Genomic DNA, 25,817 nt, shown 5'->3' on the forward strand with positions numbered 1-25,817 from the left:
CCAACATTTTGTACAATGTAACATGACGTCCCAACTCTTGCAATCAGTGCCATGACCGATGAAGGCAAGTACGCTCTACACCTTCTTCACCACCCTCTCTACCCATGTTGACACTTTCAGGGATCTATGTACTTGTATCCCCTAGGTGTCTGTTAAACAACTCTTCCCAGGGTCATGTCATTTGCTGTGTACGTCCTGGCTGGTTTATTTTTGCCAAAAAGCATCACTTTGCACTTGTCTAAGTTAAATTCCTTTGCCCACTTTTCCAGTTGACCAATATCCTGTTTACTCACTGTACTGAGCAAGGTGTCTGGGCCTAAGACCCATGAGCTCAGGAACAAGGCCTAGTTTGGCCCCTGGGTCTATAACTTTATTGTACCATGTATCCACTAACTGGTCCCACTCCCTTGGACCTGGTCACTGGACTACTCTCCCTGATCAACAAGTATCAAAAAGGTCAGGCTGTGACAAAGGAGCTATCAGTGTCTTAAATTGCGCAATTTACAACTTTAAGTTGGGATAATCTAGCGGGAAACTAATACCATCTAGGACCCAAAAATCCTGCATTTAATTTTTAATCATTTCTGAAGGTTTTTTTTCTACATATTTTGCATTATCCAAGTTATGCTGAAACTACTGTGATATAAAAAGTTTCTCATATTGCTCCAAATGACTATTGAGCTTTTTCTGATCTGATCAGATACTGGCCACGCTGCTAAAACATGCTTCAGCTCAACCGAGTTCAGTCCCAATACATCCATGAAGAACTACCAGTTTATCTCTTTAAAAGAAAATTGGAACTTTTAATGCCCCTTCAGTTTTCTCTCTCTCCTCTGAAAGGTATTAAGATTATTTAAGATACTGTTTCATGGTTGGCCCACGTGATCACATTTTCCACATATGACCAAGGGGAGTGAGAACACACCAAATAAACAACAGAGGGCACCAGTCAAGCCTGGCCTGACCCTCACATCAGCTGCACCCAGTCAACATTCAGCAAGAGTATTTTTTTTCCCCTCCCAAGGCAGAGACCACTTTTTCCTTCCTTCTTATCACTCAACCAAGATTGATTAACACACATAGGCAGACTGGGTATCAAATCTGAAAGCTTGCAGTGAGAGTTACTCACTAGGTAATACCTTCACTATTAATTCTACCATTGATTTGCCCAAATTGTATTTTAAAAACTCCTTTCTCCTTGGCACACAAGATATATTGTATTGATAAATCTGCATCAAAGTGAATTAAGTTTTTCCCATTCACAGAACAATGAACAAAAGTGCTGGAAAATACTTAGTATATGTTTCATTACTTTTCAGCTATTTTAATATAAAACTTTTACAATTGCACAATGAATAGTGCTTGCAGCATTAGCAAGTTATTAAACTTTTTAAAAGCAAAAAGCTGGATATAAATGAGTACATTGAAAAAACAGGTTTCTGATAGCAATGGTAAACATGATGTGGCTGTACCTTGCGAAAATAAGTGTGTGTATCAGGGCTATGTTTACACATTTCTATGACAAGGACAACAGCAGCATGGAGGACACCTTTAAGACAAAGAAAGAGAAAAGTGTTTTAACTGATGAATGCATCCAATGAACGACAAGGCAGTGAATTATAATGCTGATGACCCCAGAAATTACTGCACCTTCAGTCATTTCTAGTCTTTGCTTTCTAACAAGAGAAACCATGATACTGTAACCAGTCTGTGAACAAAAATACACCAAGATACAAAACAAATCAGCAACTTAAAAAGAAAGTACACAAATGATGCATTGGATATTTCTATCTGCAAACTTATAGTAAGTAATATTCCTAGGGAGCTGAAAATTGCTGAAGCTAATAAAATAATGCCCGGTGAAATGGAAGGGGTACAAAGGCAAAGAGGATTGTGAAATATCCATCTCAGCTGTCATGAAGAGGTCCAAAGCTGAATATTCCTCGTATGAAGGATATTGAAGTATCATAGGCCAATTTCACACCCCCCAACACCATTCACCATCCTAGTCTCCATGACGAACCAAGTTATAGGAAAACTAAATTACAATAGGGAATAAAGGGATGTTCTAATGACTGCATGAAAAGGGCCTTCCATGGTGCAGCACTATTTAGTGAGCCAGAGAGCTCCCAGATTTAATTGTACCCATGTGTTTTGTTAAACCAACTGGTTCAACAGATCAACTGATTTCACAGTTACCAACCTTGGATTGGGGGTTGGGAAAGGGGAAAATAGGTGCAATGATATTAGCTAGGATTGCCATTCTGACCATTATATGGTGCAAAGTGAATGAGGACATCTGGCAAGGACAGCTTTGGCTCAGCATCTTACCTAGGTGCATGCAATTACAAGGTCCATCAACATTCATTCTCATGAGATATTGGAGGACTTCCAATGCCTGTGAAATTATATCCTATCGAGAGCACAGGATGACTAGGCCATTCAGTCCCTTTTCAATTAGATCATGTCTGATGAACTTCTGCCTTCAGAACTAGCAACTACTTTTCTCAGTTCCCTATAAACCTTACAAGTTGAAATTTCAGTTTGAGTACATTTGATATTAATATTAATTTGGACCACCTTGTGGCAAATCTAAACCACATACAAATTATTACTTTCACTATGAAGTTCAACGTGGTCTTCAGTTTCCAATTTCAATATTGCATCAATCACCATCATCTCTACATTCACTAAAATGCAAATTGCTGGTGATAAAAAAATGAAATGTCAATTGATAAACAGGTGCCATAAGCTATGCCAAAAGGTCTAAATTCAATCCCATTTTTTCCAAAAAAAGAATATACAGGTTTAACGCACTTACAAGTGCCATGCTAAATTTGTAAATGTGGGGTGCATTTGATTAACATAAATGGCAAAGAATGCCATTTGAAAATCAAATCTACAATAATTATGGTTATTTCTTTCCCAGCCTTAAGACCAACTAGAATGCAATCAACGACTAAACCTCCACACCTGACGGGTCAAAATACAATGAAGACAGACAGATTTTAAAGAGAATAGGGGCTAGGAATGGAAAATGGTATTTGAAGTAGATTAGCCATGATCTTGCTTAATGGTAGAGCAGGTTGAACGGCCTACTCCTGCAACTTATGTTCTTGTGTACTGGTATGACAAAAAGACATTGCTGGCTCAAACTTGGTATCATATAGAATCACCGTTCAGATTATTCTGAGTAGGTATGGTAGCGTAGCGGTTAGCGTAACGCTATTACAGCGCCAGCGACCCGGGCTCAATTCTGGCCGCTGTCTGTAAGGAGTTTATATGTTCTCCCCATGCCTGCGTGGGTTTCGCCTGGGTGCTCCGGTTTCCTCCCACATTCCAAAGACGTACGGGTTAGGAAGTTGTGGGCATGCTATGTTGGCGCCGGAAGTGTGTCGACACTTGCAGGCTGTCCCCAGAACATTCTAAGCAAAAAGATGCATTTCACTGTGCTTTGATGTACATGTGATGAATAAAGATATCCGATCTTTTCCAGGCAGATTAAGAAGATGTACAATTGATAAGATTAAGTGGCAGAAATGTAAGCAACGTTCTAAGAACTAGGCAATAAAGTGCAAGTATCATTACTTGTATTTCTGACTTAAAGGAAAATGGAATCACTTCTACAGTCACTTGTTTTGCAAGTCATGCTCTACCAAATTTTGCAATTGATGTACCAGAGTGAGGTCACACTTCCCTATGACCAAGTATAAATTATTATTGAATGAGTTGATGATGCTACAATATATTATATTTTAGTATGAATATTCTAAACTATCCAGGAAAAATTATACCATTAAGTATGGGACCACCTGGGCAGTCACCATCAGGAAAACCCACCGAAAACCAAATCGGAGACGTACATTTTCAAGGCTCTGTTCTCATTCATAATCCTTTGGGAAAGTGAGAACTTGTTTTCTTTCCAGAATTTTAAAAAAATTTATCCATTTTTGGGGACCTGGGTGTTCCTAGCAAGGGCTGCATTTATTGCACAGATACCATCCTTGCCCCTTTTCAAGCATCAACTGACTGCAGCACTTCTCTAAACATTCAATTTCTTTTGTTTAAAAACAAGCTGCAAGGAGTGTGATGGGATTACATTTATTTTAGTGGTCTAATAATTCAGAACATAGAGTGTTTAAATTCCACCACTGATATTTGAAAATGAGCTAGAGTTCAACAGAAGTTTAAAAAACCCTTCCATTCTACCTGTAGGTGACCATGAAGCAATTGGATTGCTTAAAAAAAACTGAACTGGTTTGCTAACATCCTGGGAGGAAAACTTGTTACTCAGATAGGACTCTCAAAGGATTACAACAGAAAAAAAGTAGAATGAAGGTCAAACAATAATCCATTAAGTAAAAAACAGTATCTTCTGCAAGTTACAAGTGAGGCCACATACCATGATTCTTATCATTAAGTAGGTTTTTTGTAGCAGGCAGAAACATCTCCAGCAGCTCTGGTACTTTCCTGATAACATGAACAGCAGCCAGTGCAGCCTGTGAACAAGACATCAGTCAACTATGAATCATTTAAGTCCCAGACACAAGCCAACTTCTGAAATTCTTGCAAAAAACAAAGAACATTAGCAATGCAGATTTTCTATTTTTACTAGTGTAGAATCTGCTGTACAAGATAACTTCATAGAACAATATAGGACAGGTGCAGGCCCTTTGGCACCATTTCTGTGCCAACCAGAATGCCAATTAAACTAATCCAATCTGCCAGCTCACAGTCTATATCCCTCTATTCCCTGCCTGTTCAGTTGTCTGTCTGAATACCTCAAATGCCACTATCATATCTGCTTCCACCCCTCCCCAGGGCAGCACATTCCAGGCACCTACCACTGTGTAAAACAAAACTTTCCTTATAAATCTCCTTCAAACATTTTCCCTCTCACCTTAAAGCCATGCCCTCTAGTATTTGACATTTCTACCCTGGGGGAAAAAAAAGACTACTCTATCTATGCCTTTCAATCTTATAAACTTCTATCAGGTCTCCCCTCAGCCTCTGATGCTGCAGAGAGAAAAAAAATCCAAGTTTGTCCAACCTCTCCTTATAGCTAATACTCTCCAATCCAGGCATTCGTCCTACTCTCAAATCATCTTCACCACCTCCTCATAAAACTCAATCAAGTTTGTAAGATATGACCTCCCCAATATAAAACCACGCTGGTTATCCCTAATAAGGTGACGCTTTTCCAAATGTGAGTAAATCCTATCCCTAAGAATCTTCTTCAATAGCTTCCATACCACTAGTGAGAGGCTCACTGGTGAATCATTTCCTGGATTATCTTTACTGCCCTTCTTAGTCAAACGAACAACATTGGCTACTCTCCAGTCCTCTGGGACCTCACTTGTGGCTAGGAAAGATAGAAAAATCTTTGTCAAGCCCCACCAATCTCCTCTTTTGCCTCTCTCAATAACCTGGGATAGATCCCATTAGACCTTGGGGACTCATCCACCCCAAGTTGATCAATGGACCCTACATGTCCTCCTGTTTGATTTCAACATGGCCTAGTTATTAGCATACTCCACAATGATCTCACTATTCTCCATGTCCTTCTCCTGGGTGAATACCAATGCAAAGTACTTGTTTAGTACTTCATCTACATCCTCCTCCAGGCATAAATTCCCTCCTTTATCCTTGAGTATTCCTACTCTCTCCTTAGCTACCGTCTTGTATTTAATGTATGTATAAAATGCCTTTGGATTTTCTGAAATCCTACTCATCAAGGATATTTCATGGCCCCTCTTACCCCTCGAGCCCTGCTTGAGTTCTTTCCTGCTTTCTTTATATGCTTTAAGGGCCCTGAATGATTTCAACTTGCTAAACTTGCATATGCTTCCTTTTTCTTTATGGTTGAATTAACATCTCCTCATCCAACGTTCCTGAACCTTGCCATCTTCATCTTTCCTCTTTACTGGAAGATGCCAGTCCTGAGTTCTGATTAGCTGGACTTTAAATGACAACATGTCAGATGCCCAATGACAGCTGCTCCCAATCTACTATCCCTAACTCCTGCCTGATAATGTTGTCATCTACTCCCCCCCACCCCGCTTAGCACTTCCACCTCCTAGGTCCAGACTTATCCTTATTCATAACTATCTAAAGACTTCAGGAGTTGTGATCACTGTTCCCAAAATGCTCTCACACCAAAATACCAATCATATTGACTCTCCACAGTTCCTACTATTTACTAAAATTAAAGATCTTAGTCAATTTTCACATTGCACTTCTGATATCTCATTTGAATATTGTACATGGTTGGCTTGGCATTACCTCAGGAAGAACACCACTTAGTGCAATCTGGAGTTGCCAATGGCCTCTGCAAGCTCATTAATATATCAGAGATAATTATGATGCTCTAAGTTCTTCTTCACAACCAAATCCAAGTTGTTTCATCTGCTTGCAGTCATTAGTAAATTAACAGGGTGCCCAAGTATATATAGAAATCATAAAAATGGAAATTTCTTCAAGACTGAAAGAGCTAGATTCAACATGCAAAGTCAATCACTGCAGCTCTTACTAAGAGCATCCATCAGGGTTGTGGGGAAGCTAGTGATGGAGGGGCAGGGAGGGGGCAGCAAAGGAAAGAATTTTTTGCAGTATTTTCAGGGCCAAAATACTCAAAAATCATAATTTCTTTGCCAGTATGGCCAAACAGAAAAAATCTATAAAGAATCCATCATTTTAAAGGAAACATTTTATAAATTAATTTAGTTTACTTAGGAAAACCCTTAGATGACATTCTTTCAAGATTCACAGGGAAAGAAGGGGAAAACCAATGTACAGATAATTTGCAAACAAAAAATAAGGAATGTACCGAGCTTTGATCAGGGACTCACTCATCCCATGTCACTCCACAGAGTACAATTTCCCAACATGGGAGCACACCACAAGCACAAGAAGAATTGCAAACAGCAGTTGCCAAATCATTGCAGGCTGCCTAAACCAGCCAGGATCAGAAAAAATGTTCATCCTTGCCAGAAAAAAGTGCCACCAGATCTCCAGAGTATTCACCAGCTAATTGGAGAGTATCCTCTTCACAGGTTTCAACTCAGCAGCCAAAATGGGTGAAGTCACTCAGCAACTTCCTTCCAACCACAGAAGTAGTGACTGCCAGTGAAGAGACATTTATTTCCTCCACTGCCAGACCAGAGACCAACTGTGCTAATAGGCAGGTCTTTGTAACATCATTTTGGTCTACTCATCCTTAGAGCATCTGCCAGGTCCAACTTGCAGATTCCAGATTGTTCTCAAAGGGAAACAGGACCTCAGCTAATGTACACGAGAGAACGAGAAAACTGAATTTGGCAATAATTAGGTTGAAGAGTGCTAGGTTACTTCCCTGCAGCTTTCTGACAAGTATCTGGAAAGGCAATGTTTGGCAACAGAGGGGTTATGCTTTGCAATAAAAACTTACCTGGTCAATGACTCACTTTAATTGGAGAAGGCAAATACTTAAAAATTTCATTTTATTTTCTTCAGAGAAACATTGAACAAACATTTTTAAATTATGCCTTTCTGTAGTGATGATTTTTTTGTGAAAAATTTAAGCAACACAAATAACTTGATTGTGTAAAGGCATCAGTTGTTCTTTGTTGCAAAAGTCTAAAAGTTCTCACGCAACTTAGCTCTGCAGAATCATCTGAGCTGCAATGTTTTAATGCTTCCACTTGTTGGCAGTTATTTTAGAAAAAACTGCCATGATTATCTAATCAACTCTGTTGTAGGTCACATTACTATTTCAGTACCTGTACCAGGGCTTTTACTTTGAAGCTACAGAAACGATGATCCCTTTGCAAGCTTTAGTTCCTCCTCTTTGGAAATTTTCCTGATTAATTATTCCATTATGTTTGACCTTGCTTTAAGTGCAGAAGTACCTCAGATCATAGCTTGCTGAACTTTAACAGTGAAGGCTTCACCACTCTTCATATTTGTAAGAAGTCAAAAGTTGATTACATCTCCACAAAAGGCCTTTATTGCCTTTGAAAACCCGCATATTTTTTCAGAATTTTGGTTTTTCAATAGCAGGACAATGAACTACCACTCACTTAGATGGGGAATTTCCACTGAATAGCTGTGCAGATTATTTACAGTCTACGCCAGTTCTTACTCGGGTTTTAGATTGTTCTCTTCAAAATAATTGTCCACAGTCTGCTATTGAATACATCATAACAGAATCATAAAATAAATCCAACACAGGAGGTGGCCATTTGACTAGTCAAAATAAATGAGCTACTCAACCTTTAACATTAAATCGTAAGGGCTGCAAGTCACAGCTCTTTAAATACACATTCCTGGAACATTTCAGATGTGATGAGGGTTTTTTTTTTGCTTCTATTACCCTTCAGGCAGCAAATTCCAGGACACATCCACCCCCAGATGAAAATATCCCTCCTCTAGCGCTTCGATCAATGACTTTAAAATCCATGCTCTGTGGCTCTTGACTGCCAAGTAGGCTATTTGTCTAATTTCAATTTTTCTAGCTCATATAGTTCAAGATATATTTACCATACTCATGTAAACTTTAAAGATCACAGGGAAACAGAAACAATGGTCAATCTTGTATGAATATGCAACCGAAAGTGGACTATGCCATTTAATCAGTTAAATGGACTCATGTTCAGGAGCAGGATTCTCAGTTAGGTGAAATGTGAGCAATCATGGGTTTCAATTACTATTAGTTCTTCTCTTTCTATTGTCCTCAAATTATCATCACCATAAATACTTTAAAAATGCATGCACAATTTTGCTTAGCCTTTTGAGCAAACCAGAACTCCCAGTTGAGAGATCAATTCACCTGCCTGAACTCTTGTGAACAGCCTTTGGGCCATTTGTACAGAAAGCATAGCTATAGCAAAAGAAAAGCACAAAATGTTACATGGGCCATTTTCAAGTGATCACTCCCAAAGGGATTCTGGGTTCCCACTAACAATTCTCAAGGGATGAGGGAAGGGTACTTTAAGTTATTTTAAAGTTCAATGTCAAAGGCTTATTCCATTTTCTGTTTCAACCTGGCCATGAAAAAAAATAATTTCAGGACTGACAAGGATCAAGCATTTTCTCATCTGGCCTCATTTCTGGCATATGCAGTCTTTTGCTTGTATTCCATTTGCTAAATTATGGGTGAAGTGTTGCAAGAAATGTCAATTCGGCAGACCACCACAGTGCTGGAGAGAAATTATGTCCTAGAAATGATCAAGGATAGAATTTGTTTAGAGTTAAGAAACCACAGAGGTGCTAATACACTTCCAGGACTCTTCCATTGGCTGGCAACTAAGTCAGTAGCGTAGAGAAGCAGGTTTGAAAGAAAATTGCAGAGATACACAAAAGCCATAGAATAATGTCTGTCAACTTTACAAAGCAATAACATATGGGGATATATAGAACAGTACAACGCAAGAACAGGCCCTTCAGCCCACGATGTTGTTTCAAACTAATTAAAATGCCCAATTAAACTAGATGCTTCTGCCTACACAAGTCAATATTCTTCAATTCTCTGCACATTCATTTTGGCGATTTTCCCAGGACCAAACAGAGTAACTATCAGTGAAGGAAAATCTAGGAAAGAATGATCATCTTATGAATACTACAGAAGGATAAAACCCAGTTGGAGGATGTCTAATTTCGAGTGGAAAAGAACAGGTAAAGTGGAATAAAAACTTGGCAAGCAAAACTCTAAATGAATAATGGGATGCCTTTAATAAGGTAGAGATGTTTCAGCTACAGTCTGGGCACATTCCCACAAGGGAGAAAGGTAGGGAAATTAGAGCCAAAGCTCCCTGAAAAACCAAAAAGAATAAAGCAGGAAAAAAAATACGAGATGACAGCTCATAACACAAACAAGAACCAGACTGATTGAAGTTCAGAAAGGTAGCAAAAATAAAGATGCAAAGAGCATGAAAAATCTGTCAGGGATCACAAAAGGGAACCTAAAAATATTCTGTTGGCATGTGAACAGGAAAGGGATAAAAGAGAGGCAGAGCCAATCATAAACCAAACAAATGGAAATCTATTCTTGCAGACAGAGCATAGTTGAAGTGTTAAATGATTACATTAGTCTCAGTGATGGGATTAGTTCTAGAAACAATAAACAGGGATAGAATTTGCAGGCACTTGGATAAGTCTGGCTTGGCAAAAGATTGTCAGTATGATTTGTTAAAGACAAATTGTGTCTAAATAACCTGGTATTTTTTCTTTAAGTACACAGAGAAGGTGAATGAGACAAATATGGCTAATGTGGTATATGTGGACCTCTAAAAGGCAAATGATAAGGTTCTACATAATAGGTTTGGAATCAAGATTAAAGACCATTAAATGAGACTAGTAGTATGGATGGAAAATTGGCTAAGTAACAGGCGACAGTACTTATGAAAGGCTATTTTTCAAACTGGAGGGTAGTGTATAGTAAAGTTCCCAGGGTCTGTATTAGGACCACTTGTTTTCTGAAATCAACATAATGAAGGTGAATGTGCAAGGCACAATTTCCAAATTCACACAAGAAACAAAACTTAGTACTTGCAGTTCACTGCACCTACAAGACTTTGAGATTATAAACAGACTGGTTGAATGGGTGGATAGATAGTGAAATTTAATACTAAGAAATGTGAAGTGTTACAGTAGGGGTAGGAAGAATGAGAAGCAGCAATTGAACTAACAAGCATAGTCGTCTAACACGAGGTCTCATTTCCTGTACGAGGAGGACTAGACAGTGATTCAGAAGCATAAATGCACAGTTTTTAGAAAGCAGTTAAAAAGCATACAGGATCTTGGATTTTATGTAGAGGCATAGCGTATAAGAGTACAAAGGCATGAACCACCTTTATAAGCCATAGGCTCAACCATTTTTGAAGCATTGTATCTAGGTCTTAGAGCTATACTTTAGGAAAGTAACAAAGACCTAAGAGGGTGCAGAACAGATTTATTAAAATGCAACTTTATCCCTGGAGTCAAACATTGGAGAAGCTGTGGTTGTTATATTTGGAAAATGGGCAGCTGCAAGGGTATCTGGTAGAAGCATTTAAAAGGGTATAGACAGTAGACAGAGAATTTTCCATTGGCTACATGGTCAAGAACCAGAGGGACACAGAATGAAGGGAATTTGTTTAAAAAAAAACAAAGCAACAAGATTTTTTAAAAATAGAACAAGTGATCAGGATCTGGTTTGCACTGTCAGGTGCAATGGTGGAACCAGTTACAGTTACATTCAGGCATTTAAAGGGGAATTGGTTAAGTGTTGAAAGAATATTTGCTATGGAAAGCAAATTGATATGAGGAGAGGGTGGGACTAACAAGATTGCTCTTTTATAACGAAAACAGCAACTGCGAAGGAGCGGCAAGGTAGCATCTGTGGAATGAATAGCAAAGTCACTGGTTTAGGTCAAACTCTTCGTCAGAATTTGCTCTTTAGTAAAGCCAAAAGAGATTCAAATTTTTCTGTGTTGGAACCATAATGCAATTCTGTGATTCCTTAAAAAATTCTGGGTTATTCAAGACCAGCAATAAACGAGATAATGGAAGGAAGGATTGAAAGACGTGGTGTTAACATAGAACTGGATACCATCAACATGCACGCAAACCCCGATACTATGCCTTTGGATGATATTAAGGACTACACAGACAAAGATCTTATCCAGTTGAGGAGTTGGCTGGGTTGAAAGTTCAGATTATGAATATGGAGTGACCTTAAGTAATCAGTGCTGCACAATAGAACAGATGTATGTATGAGTTCATTACGGATGAATGAGCAACTGATAGACTGCAAAATGAGAGATAACCTGAAGGTCAGGAGTGCAGGCAGTAGGTGAAGAAGTTGGAAAAACAAGTATCTGGAAGAGAACAGATTTATAGCCTTATAATTGGTTGTAAAGAGAACATAAGGGATCTGGAGAGTACGTGAAAGACTTTATATGGTATTGGCAGTGACAACTCCGGAGACCAGCCATCAACAGGTGTTTAAAATAAATATAAACAAATTTTCCCTCTGGCTCTTAATCATCAGCTTAAATTTTTGTCTTCTGGTCACAAGCTCTCCTACCAGTTAAAGCAGTTTCTCTTTCACTGCTCTATCAACTCGTTGTATAATTTCTTTATATACTTTGCCCTAAAAAGACTTAAAGACACCAGATTTGTTTACAGATGTCTAAAATGATACATTTTCAGGATAACTCTCATGTCTTCCAAATGCAGTGGTGCAGCATCCAGCTATGCACTCCAAGAGAACTTGTATATGCTCATCACTTAGGGTCACAAAGGGGCTCTATTTCCAGGCTAACAATAAGAATACATTGGTCTAACATAACTGGTTAAAAACAAATTAGGATAATTCTTTTTGCAGCAATGATTTTGAATACATTCCTTGAAAGTGTGATAGAATCTGATTCAATAGTAACTTTCAAGAATAACTGGGTAAATATTAGCAATACATAAATTTGTAGGCCCATGGGGAAAGAGTGGGGACTGGGGCCACTTGGATATTTTTCAGTGCCAGCATAAGCGCAATGGGCTATATGATGACCTCCTGGACAATTAGCAATATCTGATCATCCAGGAAGATACCAAGTGTGTTGGTGTTGATGGGCTAACCTGATCTTGTGAACTGGAAGTGCTTAAAAAAAAATTAGGACAGACATGAAATAAAGGTTTCGAGAAGAGCAGATTTTAAGGAGGGAATTTCTGCTCTACTCAGGAAGAGCTGCATTTTAAGTTAAGATCCTTTGTAGCGATCTAGCAGACTGGATTAATTTCTTTGTAATAATACACAAACAGCAGTCATACCTATTGCACTAGGAGTTTCTTATCAGGCACAGCATTTATGATTTGCCTATCACGGGATAAAGTAGCTATTGAACCAAAATGAACACTATCTCAACTAGTGTGTAACCTCCCTTAAGGTAGACAAAGTCAAGGACCATGTATAATAAGACATTGAAATTTGGTACAGAACACTGAAATACACCTAGATCCAAACACTGCATCTAAGATAGGGCAGTTGAAGTCAACTTCAGCATAATCATATCTAGAACACTTAAAGGAAACGAATGTCACCAAGCTACCTGAAATAGACCCAAATTTGAAACAATCCCAAATCTAAAATAAAACACTTAAGAGAACCTAACCAATGGCCAATTTGGATGCCAAGAACCTTTTGAAGTAATAAAAGTGGAAACTTCAGGAAATATTTGGCAGGTTAGGTAGCATCTGTGTAGAGAAAAATAATTAGCATTTCAACTCGATGCCCTCTCATAAGATCTGAAAAAATTAGAAGTACAGAAGTTTTTTTTAAGGAAAGGGAAAGGCAGGAAATTGTGGGGGGGGATGTTTCTTGCTTGGCCAGCTCCAACCAAATTCATCTGTTTTGGACTATATCAATTTTTCTATGCTTATGTACTGGTTTAACAATTACAAATAGTTTTATCCATTTCTTTAAAAAAAAATAAGCTCAAATACAAGTTGTCCAGAATGCGCAGAGTATGAGAGCAAGAGAATAATCTCAGGGTCGGAAACTGATGGAAAATACCACAGTTCAAGAGCACCAAGATGACATCAGGATCCAATAATATGGGCTGGGTTTTGTCCGACAGTGTTGATACAGATCCAGGAAGTCCAAGAACACCACACGGGAGTAGATGACAGCTTTAATAGTAGGGATGAGGAGAACCCAGGCCAAGCCATCCCCATTTGATGTCCCCAACATTTCTGAGGTCAATTTGAAGCATAAGATACAAGATTGTGCTGAATGGTGAGTACATCTGTAACATGGGTACATGATTGCCCAATAATGTAACTTTATGAAATATGAACATGCAATTAGAGAGTTCAAATACAATAAAATTGATTTTTTTTACTTTAAGTAGAAAGCAATTAAATTTGCCCATTTCCCAATAAAAAAAAATCAAAGACTCTCTTCTTTGATTCTCAGGTCTTGTTAAAAAGCAAGCATTTAGTATTACTTCAAAGTTTACCTGAATTATGTGTTTCATATTCTTCTGGCTGTGCAAGTCATCTTCAAGACAAAAATATTAACTTGAAACCTTGGCTTTTGAGACAAGCTGAACACTTGAAATGCAGACCTCTGTGAAGCCACTAAAATGCAATTTTCTGTGTAGATTTAAACAGAGGTAGCAAGGCAGAATAGTGATACACAGGGAGGCATAATTTTTAGGATGTGCAGGGCATACCAAGAATCATTTATACGAACAGCAGATTTCCCCAACATTGCCCATGGTTAGTCAGAGGAAGTGTCACTTTACAAATGATATCCATGTTATCAATGTATCTCTTCATAACAAGAAAAGAATGCTGGTCACAGATCTGGTTCAAGGCATTTAAAATCAGAACGAGCATAGTGTCCAAGAACACAGAGTTGGAGATACTGTACCAATATAAATGCAATTAAAGATGAAGGTCAGATTAATTTATAATGATAAATGTTCAATTGAGTAGTTCAGAAATGGAAACTATTTAAAGACAAAATGAAAGTACAGCAGATAAAATGCATTCCAATAGTTATAGATGAATTAGGTTGAAGTTTATCCTTTGCCATTTTGTGTGTTCTTTATGCTTTTAATCCTTCTGCAAAAATCTCACCTTTTTACGAATGTAGGAATTAGAGTTTTTCAGCAGCTTCTCCACTTCTCCAGCCAGATCTCTGCACATATCAGATGATCCCATGCAGCCCAGTGTACACAGAGACAGACCCTGGACAAACTGTGTATTGTGGTTCAAGTCACTGTAGAGAGGCACAAAGTGTATGTTTGCACATTTATGAAGCACAAACACCAATTCTAAGATTCACAAAAATCAAAGCTTTTAGATACGAACAGCTAAAGAGAGGGTACAAGGAGACCTGAGATAGGTTTACAGTGCACGTGTGCAAGCACAAGAAACATTTAATAATGCTGTTGAGCCATAGGCTCAATAATCACGTGGGATTACAATGTTGTGGCAATAACAGAGACCTAGCTTCTAAAGTAGGCAGGGGTACAAACATTCTTGGATGAGAGGTATCCCGTTTGAGGGGGAATGGAGAAGAGAGAGGGAGTGGTAGTATTAAGTAGTGCTGGAGGAATACACTCCTGGGGCTTTGCTATAAGCTTCTAATGAGTGGGAAAGATATCAAGCAGCAAATTTGCATCAAATTGCAGAAATGTGCAAAAGCCATTGAATATTGGTAACTGGGGACTTCAATCATCCAAATGTGTACAGGGGTAACAATAACGTAGAGCAACCAAGGGAGGAGATTTAGGTAACTTTCTTGATCAGAACTTCTCTAGCCTGATGAGGAAGATGGAATTGCAGGACCTGGTTCTGCAAAATTTTGGCTGACTAAATCAAATTTCAAAGCCAAGGAAATGGGCATCGCCAGCTGAAATAAATTCTTTTGGATCACTTGGGCCTACTATGCAGTGCACTTATGTAGAGAATGGTCAAAAACAGCTGATGCTGTTCATTCTGCATGCCATAACCAATAATATTACTGACAACCAGGATCTGGGTTTACAAATGACAAAAAGTCACAAATTAAATATCACTGGACTGATGACAAAGCAAAATTATAGGATTGTAATATAGAAAAGAGAATACAGGGAATACAATTACTTTGCTGCAAATGAACCAAGAGAACCTATTTCAGCACCAAGAAAGGTCATAGAGCAGAATCAACCTGAAGGGAGTGATTTAAGACCAAATAATTAGTACCCATGGTACCTACTTCTTAAGGCAGTTTGTCATCAGTAGATGGACATCTTGTCTCTCATCTAGTAGCAACATTGCTCCAAGGTAACCAATCCGCTTGTCTGTGAATCTCTGAGATGCGATTAGCTTTAAACATTCCAGCTGTGCAAAAAATCACAAGTTTCAAATTTCAAATATTGCTTTACCCTGAATGTTCTCTTAAAAGCTACCCTGCTTTGTATTGTCAACCTATTTAGTTTCTAAATCAAAAACATGAAGAGGCAGAGAAATGGTGCATTAAACTTGAAATGAGATTACACAAGATGACTTTTTAAACTAGAGAAACAAAGGACTGCAGATGCTGGAATCTAGATGAAAAACACTATGATGCTGGAGGAACTCAGCAGGCCAGGCAGCAGCCATGAAGAAAAGCAGGCAGTCAACGTTTTGGGTTAGGACCCTTCTTCAGGACTGAAGATAGGAAAAGGGGAAGCCCAATATAGGAGGGAAAAGCAGAGCAGTGATAAGTGGACAAAAGAGTATTATTAGCAATTGACCATTTGGGCTCCAACTTAAAACTCTCCCACACATTTTAAGTCAGACAAATTAATTTTTTGGTTCATTTAATAGCTTCCCCTCAAGTTAGCCTCCAATATTTTCCTTGCACCTTGGGGCCTTTAAAAATACTATACAGAAGCTGCTGAAATCCAAATAGCTGTCATTTCATTCAGACGAGTAAATTTAAAATCTCTTATACTCTTGGACTGTTGCTGTAGAATACACAAAATCTAATGCAGATTAATATTGTCTTTCATTACCCAATGTGATTGCCTGTAATAATTTATGAATTTGTTCTTTGAAACAAAGAACTTCCTGTGCAGATTAAGTTGTACTAACAAGAGATTTTGGGTTCAAATGTATTAATTCAACTTGATAGAGTACTAGTTGGCTAAGTACCTTGACTAGGGCTTGCAAAAGATAAGTCAGCATTCCTGATGGCTAACCACTGGCCCTACTAGGAAGGGTATACTTATGGAGAATGGTTGAAAACACCTTTGGCTGACTATATGCCATCCAATAATCAATACAGCCAACTAACAAATGAAGAAATATGACATGAATTAAATGCCTCTGGACTGATGGTAACAGTGAAATTATATTATTGTAAGAGTCAATGTCTTCAGGAATAGAGAAAAGAGGATGACATTTTCTGCCATACGTACTTATTTCATTACTGAGCACTTGAACAACAATTTACTCAGTTACTACCTGGTCAATGATAATTCAACCCAATGGCACATACATGATATTAAACTGTTTGAGTTTATGTAGTACTCTTAGGGACAGAACTCCACATGCCACGAAGGTGCTTTTACCTTCTGTACACAAAATCCCTGGTTAGAATGAATTGTATCCATGTATATTTAAAAAAAAAGATAGTAGAGGCATTATAATAGAAGTATCAAAATTAATTAGAAAAGGAAACAATGCCTGAGAATTGGCATACATGTAATATGATTATTATATTTAAAAATTTCAAGAAATCTATCAACTAATATTGCTTATTGGAATGAAAAATGAAGTATTTTTCAAAATTGTCAGAAAAACCGAAAAGATAATGAGTAATCAACATAGATTTCAAAAGGGAGAGTCACACTTGACCAACATTTTATTCTCAGGCAACAGAAATAAATTGACAGGGTAATGAAGTAGATGTAATGATTTTCAGGAGTTCTCAATAGTTACACGTCAACCACGCAGCACCAAAGCAAATGTCTACAGATTAGGGGACAATTAATAGAATGGACAGCAGGCTGGCTATAACATAAATGTGTTAGTTTAGGGTAGTTAGACTCGTATGAGATGCTTTAAAGTAAAAAGATATTCTACAAGGATTAAAACTGGGACTACTTATTCACAATTTTTGAAAGTGATAGGATTCTGAACTCCGAATTTGGTCAATACGCTTGCCAAATTTAAAACCAATTAGGTGTATGTTTGAAACTCAGGAGGATGAAGCAGAATGGGTATAAATGGCTTATGAATGTTAATACATTTAAGTGTGAAGCTGTCTCTTCAGTCTAGAGATCATAAATATAAAGAGCCACCTTTAAAAGAAACTCATTTACCCAGGGAATGGCTAGAATGTGGAATTTACTACCACAAACAGTAGTTGAAACAAATAAAGAACCACTTAAAGGGAAATTGCATTCCATGAGAAAGAAAAAGGGTTATGCTGGCATGATTACATAAACTGGATGGGAAAGATATTCATTTGGATTTAACTGAGGATAGCTGCTCAGTTGAATAGCCTGTTGCAAGGTAATATTTATGCAATTTTATGTATACAAGGAACTGTTTTACCAAACCGCTTGCAGAGTTGTAAACTATGTTTACAATTCAAAATTCATACCTAAAAAGGTATCAGCTAAATGAATGTGTTAAGTCAACCATAAGATCTGCTTGTCTGTATCCAATGATCTAAAAGAGCCCATGTGCATACCATAGGAGGATAGCATGCAATAAATTGGCTGTCAAATGAAGAAAGTGTTCTTGTACAAATTACTGAGGGCCAGTGACACAGAGAACCTGCATTACATCATGAACTCATCTTGAGAAAGTGAGTAGAAACAAAATAATAGAAAATCAAAAAGATTAAAAACATTGAAAAACTTGTCTACATTCTTGGCACATTAATGACAAGGAGGCAGTACCAGAAGCCATGAAGGTTGGGGGAGGGGTGGGGGGAAGTAAAAAGGTGATTCTTCAGGAAAAATAAAACAGCTTTATTATATCTTACCTGGCCGAAGTGTGCCGGGTACCCAAGCATATGCATGTAGATGAGCTTTGCTACATTTCGGCAACGATACGTGTTGTCTTCCTCTCGGAAGGATGATCTGATGAGTGCACACTCTTTCTGAATGACATCTCGCTCTTCTGCCTGTGTTCTGGCAGCACGGATTGTGCGAATCAATTCTCGCAATCGAACAGGAGCTGGCATTTTGCTGAAAAGATAAAATTAGCGTAACTATCAAGATAGAAAGACAGAACTAACTTGACATCTTCTTGAGGCCACCCGATTTTAAAAGCAAAAAGCCATAGTTCTCAAATTTCTGATGAATGACATTCTACACAGTAAAGACACCCAAGTTAGACTATTGTTTATTGACTATAGCTCCGCCTTCAATACTATAATTCCAAGAAAACTCATCACCAAACTCCGAGAGCTGGGACTCAACACTTCCCTCTGTAACTGGATCCTTGACTTTCTGACCAACAGACCGCAATCAGTGAGGATAGGCAGCAATACCTCCAGCACGATTATTCTCAACACTGGTGCCCCACAAGGCTGTCTTCAGCCTTCTACTCTACTCCCTAAATACTCATGACTGTGTGGCTAGATTCTGCTCCAACTCCATCTACAAATTTGCAGATGATACCACCGTAGTAGGCTGTATCTCAAATAACAATGAGTTGGAGTTCAGAAGGGAGATGGAGAGCTTAGTGACATGGTGTCATGACAACAACCTTTCCCTCAATATCAGCAAAACAAAAGAGCTGGTCACTGCCTTCAGGAAAGGGGACTGTGTACATGCACCTGTCTACATCAACAGTGCTGAAGTTGGAAGGGTTGAGAGCTTCAAGTTCCTAGGAGGAAACATCACCAATAGCCTGTCCTGGTCCAACCACGTAGATGCCACGGCCAAGAAAGCTCATCAGCGCCTCTACTTCCTCAGGAGGCTAAAGAAATTTGGAATGTCTCCTTTGACACTCACCAACTTTTATCGATGCACCACAAAAAGCATCACGGCTCGGCATGGCAACTGCTCTGCCCAGGACCACAAGAAACTGCAGAGTTGTGGACATAGCCCAACGCGTCACAGAAACCAGCCTCCCCTCCATGGACTCTGTCTATACCTCTCAATACCTTGGTGAAGCAGCCAGCCTAATCAAAGACCCCACCCATCCGGGTCATTCTCTCTTCTCCCATCAGGCAGAAAATACAGGAGCCTGAGGGCACATACCACCAGGCTCAAGGACAGCTTCTATCCCACTGTGATAAGACTATTGAACAATTCCCTTATACGATGAGATGGGACTCTTGACCTCACAATCTACCTTGTTACGTCCTTGCACCTTATTGTCTATCTGCAATGCACTTCCCTGTAGCTGTGACACTTTACTGTTATTGTTTTTACCTGTACTACTTTAATGCACTCTGTACTAACACAATGTATCTGCACTGTGTAATGAATTGATCTGTAGGAACAGTATGCAAGACGAGTTTTCCCACTGTACCTCGGTACAAGTACAATAATAATAAGCCAATAAATCTGTATTATAATAATTAAGGCAACATTTAAAATATGTCTTATTACTGATCATTGTCCAAACAAGCTCTGCTGGATGGTCCACATAGGATTGAGATCAGCTGCAATGCCTTCCATGATCATGCAGCTTCTCAACATGTTCCAGGACCAGTCAGGATGAACAACCAGTTGGCTTAGTATAGAAAATGCTTCCAGTACACATGGGCATGCACCCAAGCACAACTGCTTCTTCCACTGGGGGTGGGAAGGATCCAACTGGAAAAATCTAACTAGCTTAACTATCAGAGCATCTTAATTTGAAAAAATTAAAATGCATCTAGCACTGAAGTGCTTGAAACTGAAGTATTTTCACCAAATGGTTGTTTAAAATGCTGTCAGAAAACAGAATATTTACGAATCCCCGTCACTGACGACCCTAGCAGGACAGTGCTGAATTTTAGCAGAGACACGGTGTTGCCTCAGATTAGAGGCAACAACCAGCAACTAGCGAGATACCCAAACTCACTGGTTACACTACTGGGGCATTCTTTGAAAGACAGAAGGATAATGATTGGCGAGGTATACCAACTGCAAGTGGCCAGCCCTGTCACTGAAGGCCTTGACAGTGAGGGGGCTGCATCCTCAGCTGTTGAAGCAGGGGCATCCAGTATTCAATTTGTCATTTCTGGGATCTCATTGAAACAGAGGTCTCCCACAACCTAAGCCCAACTGCAGACTGATAGCTTGGTGAAATGTTAATTTAGTTGGGAAACTTGTCAGGTTGCATCATATCTAAACAACGTCAGCAGCTCAGATGTAGTGACTGATACTAAAAGCCTGTGGAAAGCTGACCAATACAGGAGAGGCTTTGCTGGATCTGACTGGAAAGTAGGCAAATAGACAACCAAGTCCATTTCCAACAAGAAAAAAGCTGCAGTTACTCCTGTCTGGTAATAAAAAGATATGTTGCCAACAAGATCTGGCTTTGCTGCATGTTCCATGCTCTCCTTTACTCAAACATTGAAAAATCTTTAATATTTTCCCCATGATCAATATTAAACTGATTGAATCTTCACTTAATTCCTTCAGAGAATGAAAATACACGTTATCCCGACCAGGTGACATTTAATTACATCCAGCCTTTCTAGCTACTCTTATGCATCGATTACCTCTACTCCCTTTCTCTTGGCAAAGACAGAAGTATTCATTGAATATTCCAAAAATTCCCTCCATCTTGATGCACAGGTCTTCTTGGTTCCTAACTGTCCCCACCTTTATCTTACTCCCTAGTATTTACATGCCTGTAGTAAGTAGTTTTGAGTTTCTTTTTCTGTGAACTGCTATTCTATTCTCATTTTTTTATCCATCTTACTTTCCTTTTCACTTTCTTTCACTTGAATTACTCATGATGCATCATTCAGCTGCTTGTCTGTTTCACCATATTCTCTATATTCTTTGTTGTTCAGGGAGTTCTAGTTTTGGCTCCCTTTTTATTCCCCCTTGCAGCAATGCATCCAGCCTGTATTTGAAACATCTCTTAAAGGCCAAGCTTTGTTGCATTTCAGGTTTATCACTAGTCAATTGGACTGGTTCCTTATTTCAATCAAATCAGCCTGAAATCCAACAGGTATTCTCTTTTAAACAATCTGCTGGGGAACTCAGCAAGTTGAGCAGCATCTCTGGGTGGAAAGAAATTTTGACAATTTCTTTCCACCCAGAGATGCTGCTCAACTTGCTGAGTTCCAGTTTCAGGTCAAAACCCTACATGAGGACTGAGAGCGGAGAGGGAAGATAGCCAGTATAAAGGAGAGAGGGGGAATGGTGAGACAAGGGCCAGTAGGTGATTGGTGGACCAAGGAAAGGTGAAGGATGACTGGCATATGGAGCCGGGGAGGGTGGAGTTGGGAGACGAAGGAAGGTGGATGATAGGTAGAGGCAGACAAACAAAAAAGACAGATGGTCAGGAGGGGGAGGAGAGGGTGATCAGTGGGAACACTCCCACTAGTCCATCAAGGTTCTCTCTCCCTTTGTTGACTTTTTCCTTCTTCTACAACCCCCCCTCCCCCACATCATTTTACCTGGGCGTCATCTTCCCCCATCTAGTTCCATCCAAGATTTCCTTCCCTTAAAGGATATGGGTCTTTAAGACAATCCAGTAGTTTTGTGCATGTCATTAATGATGTCTTTTTACTCCACGTTGATTAAATAGCTTTAAACACCCAACTGCCAAAATGGGATTCAAATTCATTCCTCCAGATTTCTAGTCAAGGACTCCACTAACATAACCACTGTAACATCCTGATCAGGGAAAATAATGATGGGACCAGGACCATCCAATAACCAGTGACTTCTGTGGGAAAGTATGTGCTTGAATGCATGTTGAGCAAGGACTTCAGGATCTGCAAAAGGTTCATAGAGGCATGCCATAGAGAGCTCCATACCCAGTTAAGTAGACTTCCAATACTTCCATGATTAGTGTGCTACATAATAGACAATGAAGCTGGAGATGACAAAGGGCAGCTGGTACTCATGAAATAAGAAGCAATACAGCCTCTGGAGTCTGAGCCTGCACTTCGCATTTATTTTCCCCACATTGTCCACTTTCCCCAAAAGGGATCCTAGTCTGTCCAACTCAGTCTTGTTGGACAGACATATTCAATGAGTGAAAATCAGTTACACATGTGGATGGCTTGAAGATTTACAACTCTCCAAATAATATGTCCTCATCTCATTTCTAAATAATTGACCACTTGACCCTCAACTCAAGGTGAAACAGCTTCTACACTGTCAATCCCATGCAAAATCTGTGTCTAAATGAGATCACCTTGTTCTGCTAACTTGCTAGAAACACTCAAGTTTGGTAGCATTTGTGGGAAGAGAAACAATTAATGTTTCTGCTGAACCATAAATCCTTACACAGAAGCTGCCTGACCTGCTGAGTTTATTCAGCATTGTGTTTTAATTTCAGGATTTCCAACATTTTTATTTACTAATGTATGTCATTCTCTCTCCTATAGGACAACCTCCTCTCTCTCTCTCTCTCAAAACCATGCTCTCACTAAAATTAAATGTGTGGAGAAAACGGCAAACAATATTCTAAACCCTGTACAATCTCAGAATGACGTGTTGCCAGGAGGTTGGAATACAAAGGTCTACCACTTACTTTCCAAACTACTTACTGTACTTGTAGAATTACTCCTGCATCTCATGAACCAGCACACTATAATCTCCCTGTATACCAACATTTATTAATTTCTCACTGTTTAAGTAGCAGTATTTTTCTAATCTGCTCAAAGTGCATAACTTCACATTTTCTGACAGTGATATTCTTGTAGTATATTGAAAGATCTGGGTCAGGCACAATAACTTTAGACAATAACTATTTGTTTTACATATTAGCTACTAAGACAGTTTAATTCCATCAAGCCCATGTGAATTCCCAGTCTGCTCTAAAACCAAGACAGCCCCGCTCTGCATGTACAAGATAACTTTACATAAACAATCCTCAAAACAAACACACATGCACTAGAACACAGCTCTTTTTAGAAAAATAATAAGGCTTCCAGTGGTATATCTATGTTCAGACTTCCTACTTTTGCTCTTGGAAGTTCAGTTTCTGGCAGATTTGCTTATGGAGATCTTGTATTCAAATAGCTTTGAGGATCTCCCATGGTTCAGGCAAAGCATCATCTCCACTATGCTTGTTCTCAACACTTCCCTCAGGTGCAGCTTCTTGCTCTATTATTTCAGAATCAGGTACAGCAAAAACTCATTGAAGTCAGTCCTCATTTCCAGACTATTATGTGGAGACAAAATATCCTATGGTATGCACATACTTTGCGATGTTCATCCTAGAACTGGACAAATGTAGCTCCTTTGATTTAAGTCAGAAGGATTCTGCCAACTTCCCATTGCCATTCAGTTATTTTTGTGGTGGTCCAAGATCTCTCTAAAATCTCACACACATCAACATTTTCATTTTGGGTCTAGGTGACTCCTTTTTCACATTGCCTCTGATGGTCAACTTTATCTGGATTTGGATGAGCTAAAATTAATCTTGTTTGAAGCCTGCTCTGCATCAACAATTCAGCTGGCTTCAATCCAATTATTGAATGTAGCAATGTCCTGTTTTAGAAATATGCACCGCTGACCCAAATTTGAGCTAGTAAACCCCTCAAGAATTGGAGTTGCCGTTGCTTTTTCAACATTGGAACAGCCTGTTCTACTGGCCCACTGAAGCAGGAAGAGCATGGAGGAATTAGTCTATGTTTAATTCAGTTGCCCCAAAAGTGCTCACAAACATATGATGTGAATTGAAGACAATCAAATACTAAAAGTTCAGGAATTCCATACATAATAAAAATGTTCCCGAGTCTGTCCACTGTTCTGGGAGCTATAGTTCAACTTTTTACTAGATTCATTAAACAATTTCAGTTATTGGTTCCTTTCAGACATGAATCCTTGCTAAAGGACACTTCCAGGATTCCAATGGTACTTCTGGTGATGTTGCTTAATACTTTTTGCAAACTGTACAATTCCTCAAGACGTTGCCTACACTGGGTCAATGGGCAAAGGCCTTCATGCTACGTTAGTTCGGTCCAAAAATATCTCTCATTTGTGACCACAACATACTGAGAATAATTACCTCATGACCCCACTAAAAGCATCTCTAGTTGGCTACCCCACTAAAAGCATCTCTAGTTGGCTATGAAAGAAAACTTCCTATCCATGCAGGGTTTTAACTCTTGAAGACAGCAGTGATCTATTCATGATCCACCCCTTAATGTGTTTGTATACTCATCTCAAGATCTGGTCCTACTTGGTAGCTACAACTAATTCTGATGCCATTATGGTTGGGGGTGGGGGGAGAGAGGGCAGTGGATAGCAGGCAGGTTTCTGAGTTGACATCAGAACCTTCAAAGAGCAAGCATAACAAAACAGTAGCATCTCACAATGATCATATGTATTTTGTGAAATCGCATTGTGTTAGGAATATTACCCAATGTTGCATTGTTGCTGCTGCCATAGATTGGACAGCTGATTAAGGCCCAAAAGTATATGTGGTTAGTGACCAGAAAAAGAGCTTTAGAGTAAGAATTCATGGAATTTTATTTATCTCAAAAATAATGACAAGAGGTTCCTTTTCCATTTTTGCATAACTGCACTCATTGGAGTTTAGTACTTTCAAAGCATCAAGACATTGTTCTGAATTCACATATCAATTCCCTTACAGGACGTGATGTTCTGGAATATCTTTCACGTAAAACTTGCTACGTAGGATGATTTAGCATATTTACCATCACCACCTCCCCACCGCACCCCCCCCCCCCGCCCCACCGAAGCCTTTAGAAGTGTTTCTGGTTAAGCTGTCAGTGTCCATATTTTACTACACTTGTGCACAGGCAACATCTAATTTTGTGGAGAACTTGGCACCAACAACCCTTGCACTATGAGAAGAGGATATTTTTCTTCTTGATTGATTTATTGTGACTTTATAATCACCACATGAGCAAACAGAGCAATCTGCCTTCAGAACCACTCCTTCAAATGTAGCCCTGCAGGACTGAGGATGACTTACTGACAAGGCCAATGTGGGAACCTATTTCATAGATGGTGGCTGACGAAATGAGTGGGTGGGTGGTTTGTGAGGTGGTCCACTCCCTCCACCACTTACCCAGGGCCTCCTGTTGCTTGGACTCGAGGTTCTCAATACTATCCCAAATGCTCCTTTTCCACTCTGTGCAGTCATAGGTCAAAGATTCCCAAGAGTCAGTGAAGATGCTGCATTTCTTCAAGGCAGCTTTGAGCATATCCTTGAATCTTTTT

General features: G+C 39.1%; 1 protein-coding gene across 1 annotated transcript in view; it reads right to left on the reverse strand.

Moving 5' to 3' along the window:
- Window positions 1–25,817, reverse strand: part of LOC127579063 (AP-1 complex subunit gamma-1-like) — a 100,998-nt gene that overhangs the window by 63,649 nt on the left and 11,532 nt on the right. The window contains exons 2-6 of the mRNA XM_052031699.1: window positions 18,482–18,686; window positions 15,719–15,843; window positions 14,596–14,737; window positions 4,403–4,499; window positions 1,473–1,549 (exon numbers count right to left, since the gene is read on the reverse strand). Of these exons, the coding sequence (XP_051887659.1) occupies window positions 1,473–1,549; window positions 4,403–4,499; window positions 14,596–14,737; window positions 15,719–15,843; window positions 18,482–18,682 (642 nt within the window). The 5' untranslated portion in view covers window positions 18,683–18,686. The remainder of the gene's footprint in view (window positions 1–1,472; window positions 1,550–4,402; window positions 4,500–14,595; window positions 14,738–15,718; window positions 15,844–18,481; window positions 18,687–25,817) is intronic.

This window comes from Pristis pectinata, chromosome 16 (genome assembly GCF_009764475.1).
Source record: "Pristis pectinata isolate sPriPec2 chromosome 16, sPriPec2.1.pri, whole genome shotgun sequence".
In the NCBI taxonomy this organism is placed as follows: Eukaryota; Metazoa; Chordata; class Chondrichthyes; order Rhinopristiformes; family Pristidae; genus Pristis; species Pristis pectinata.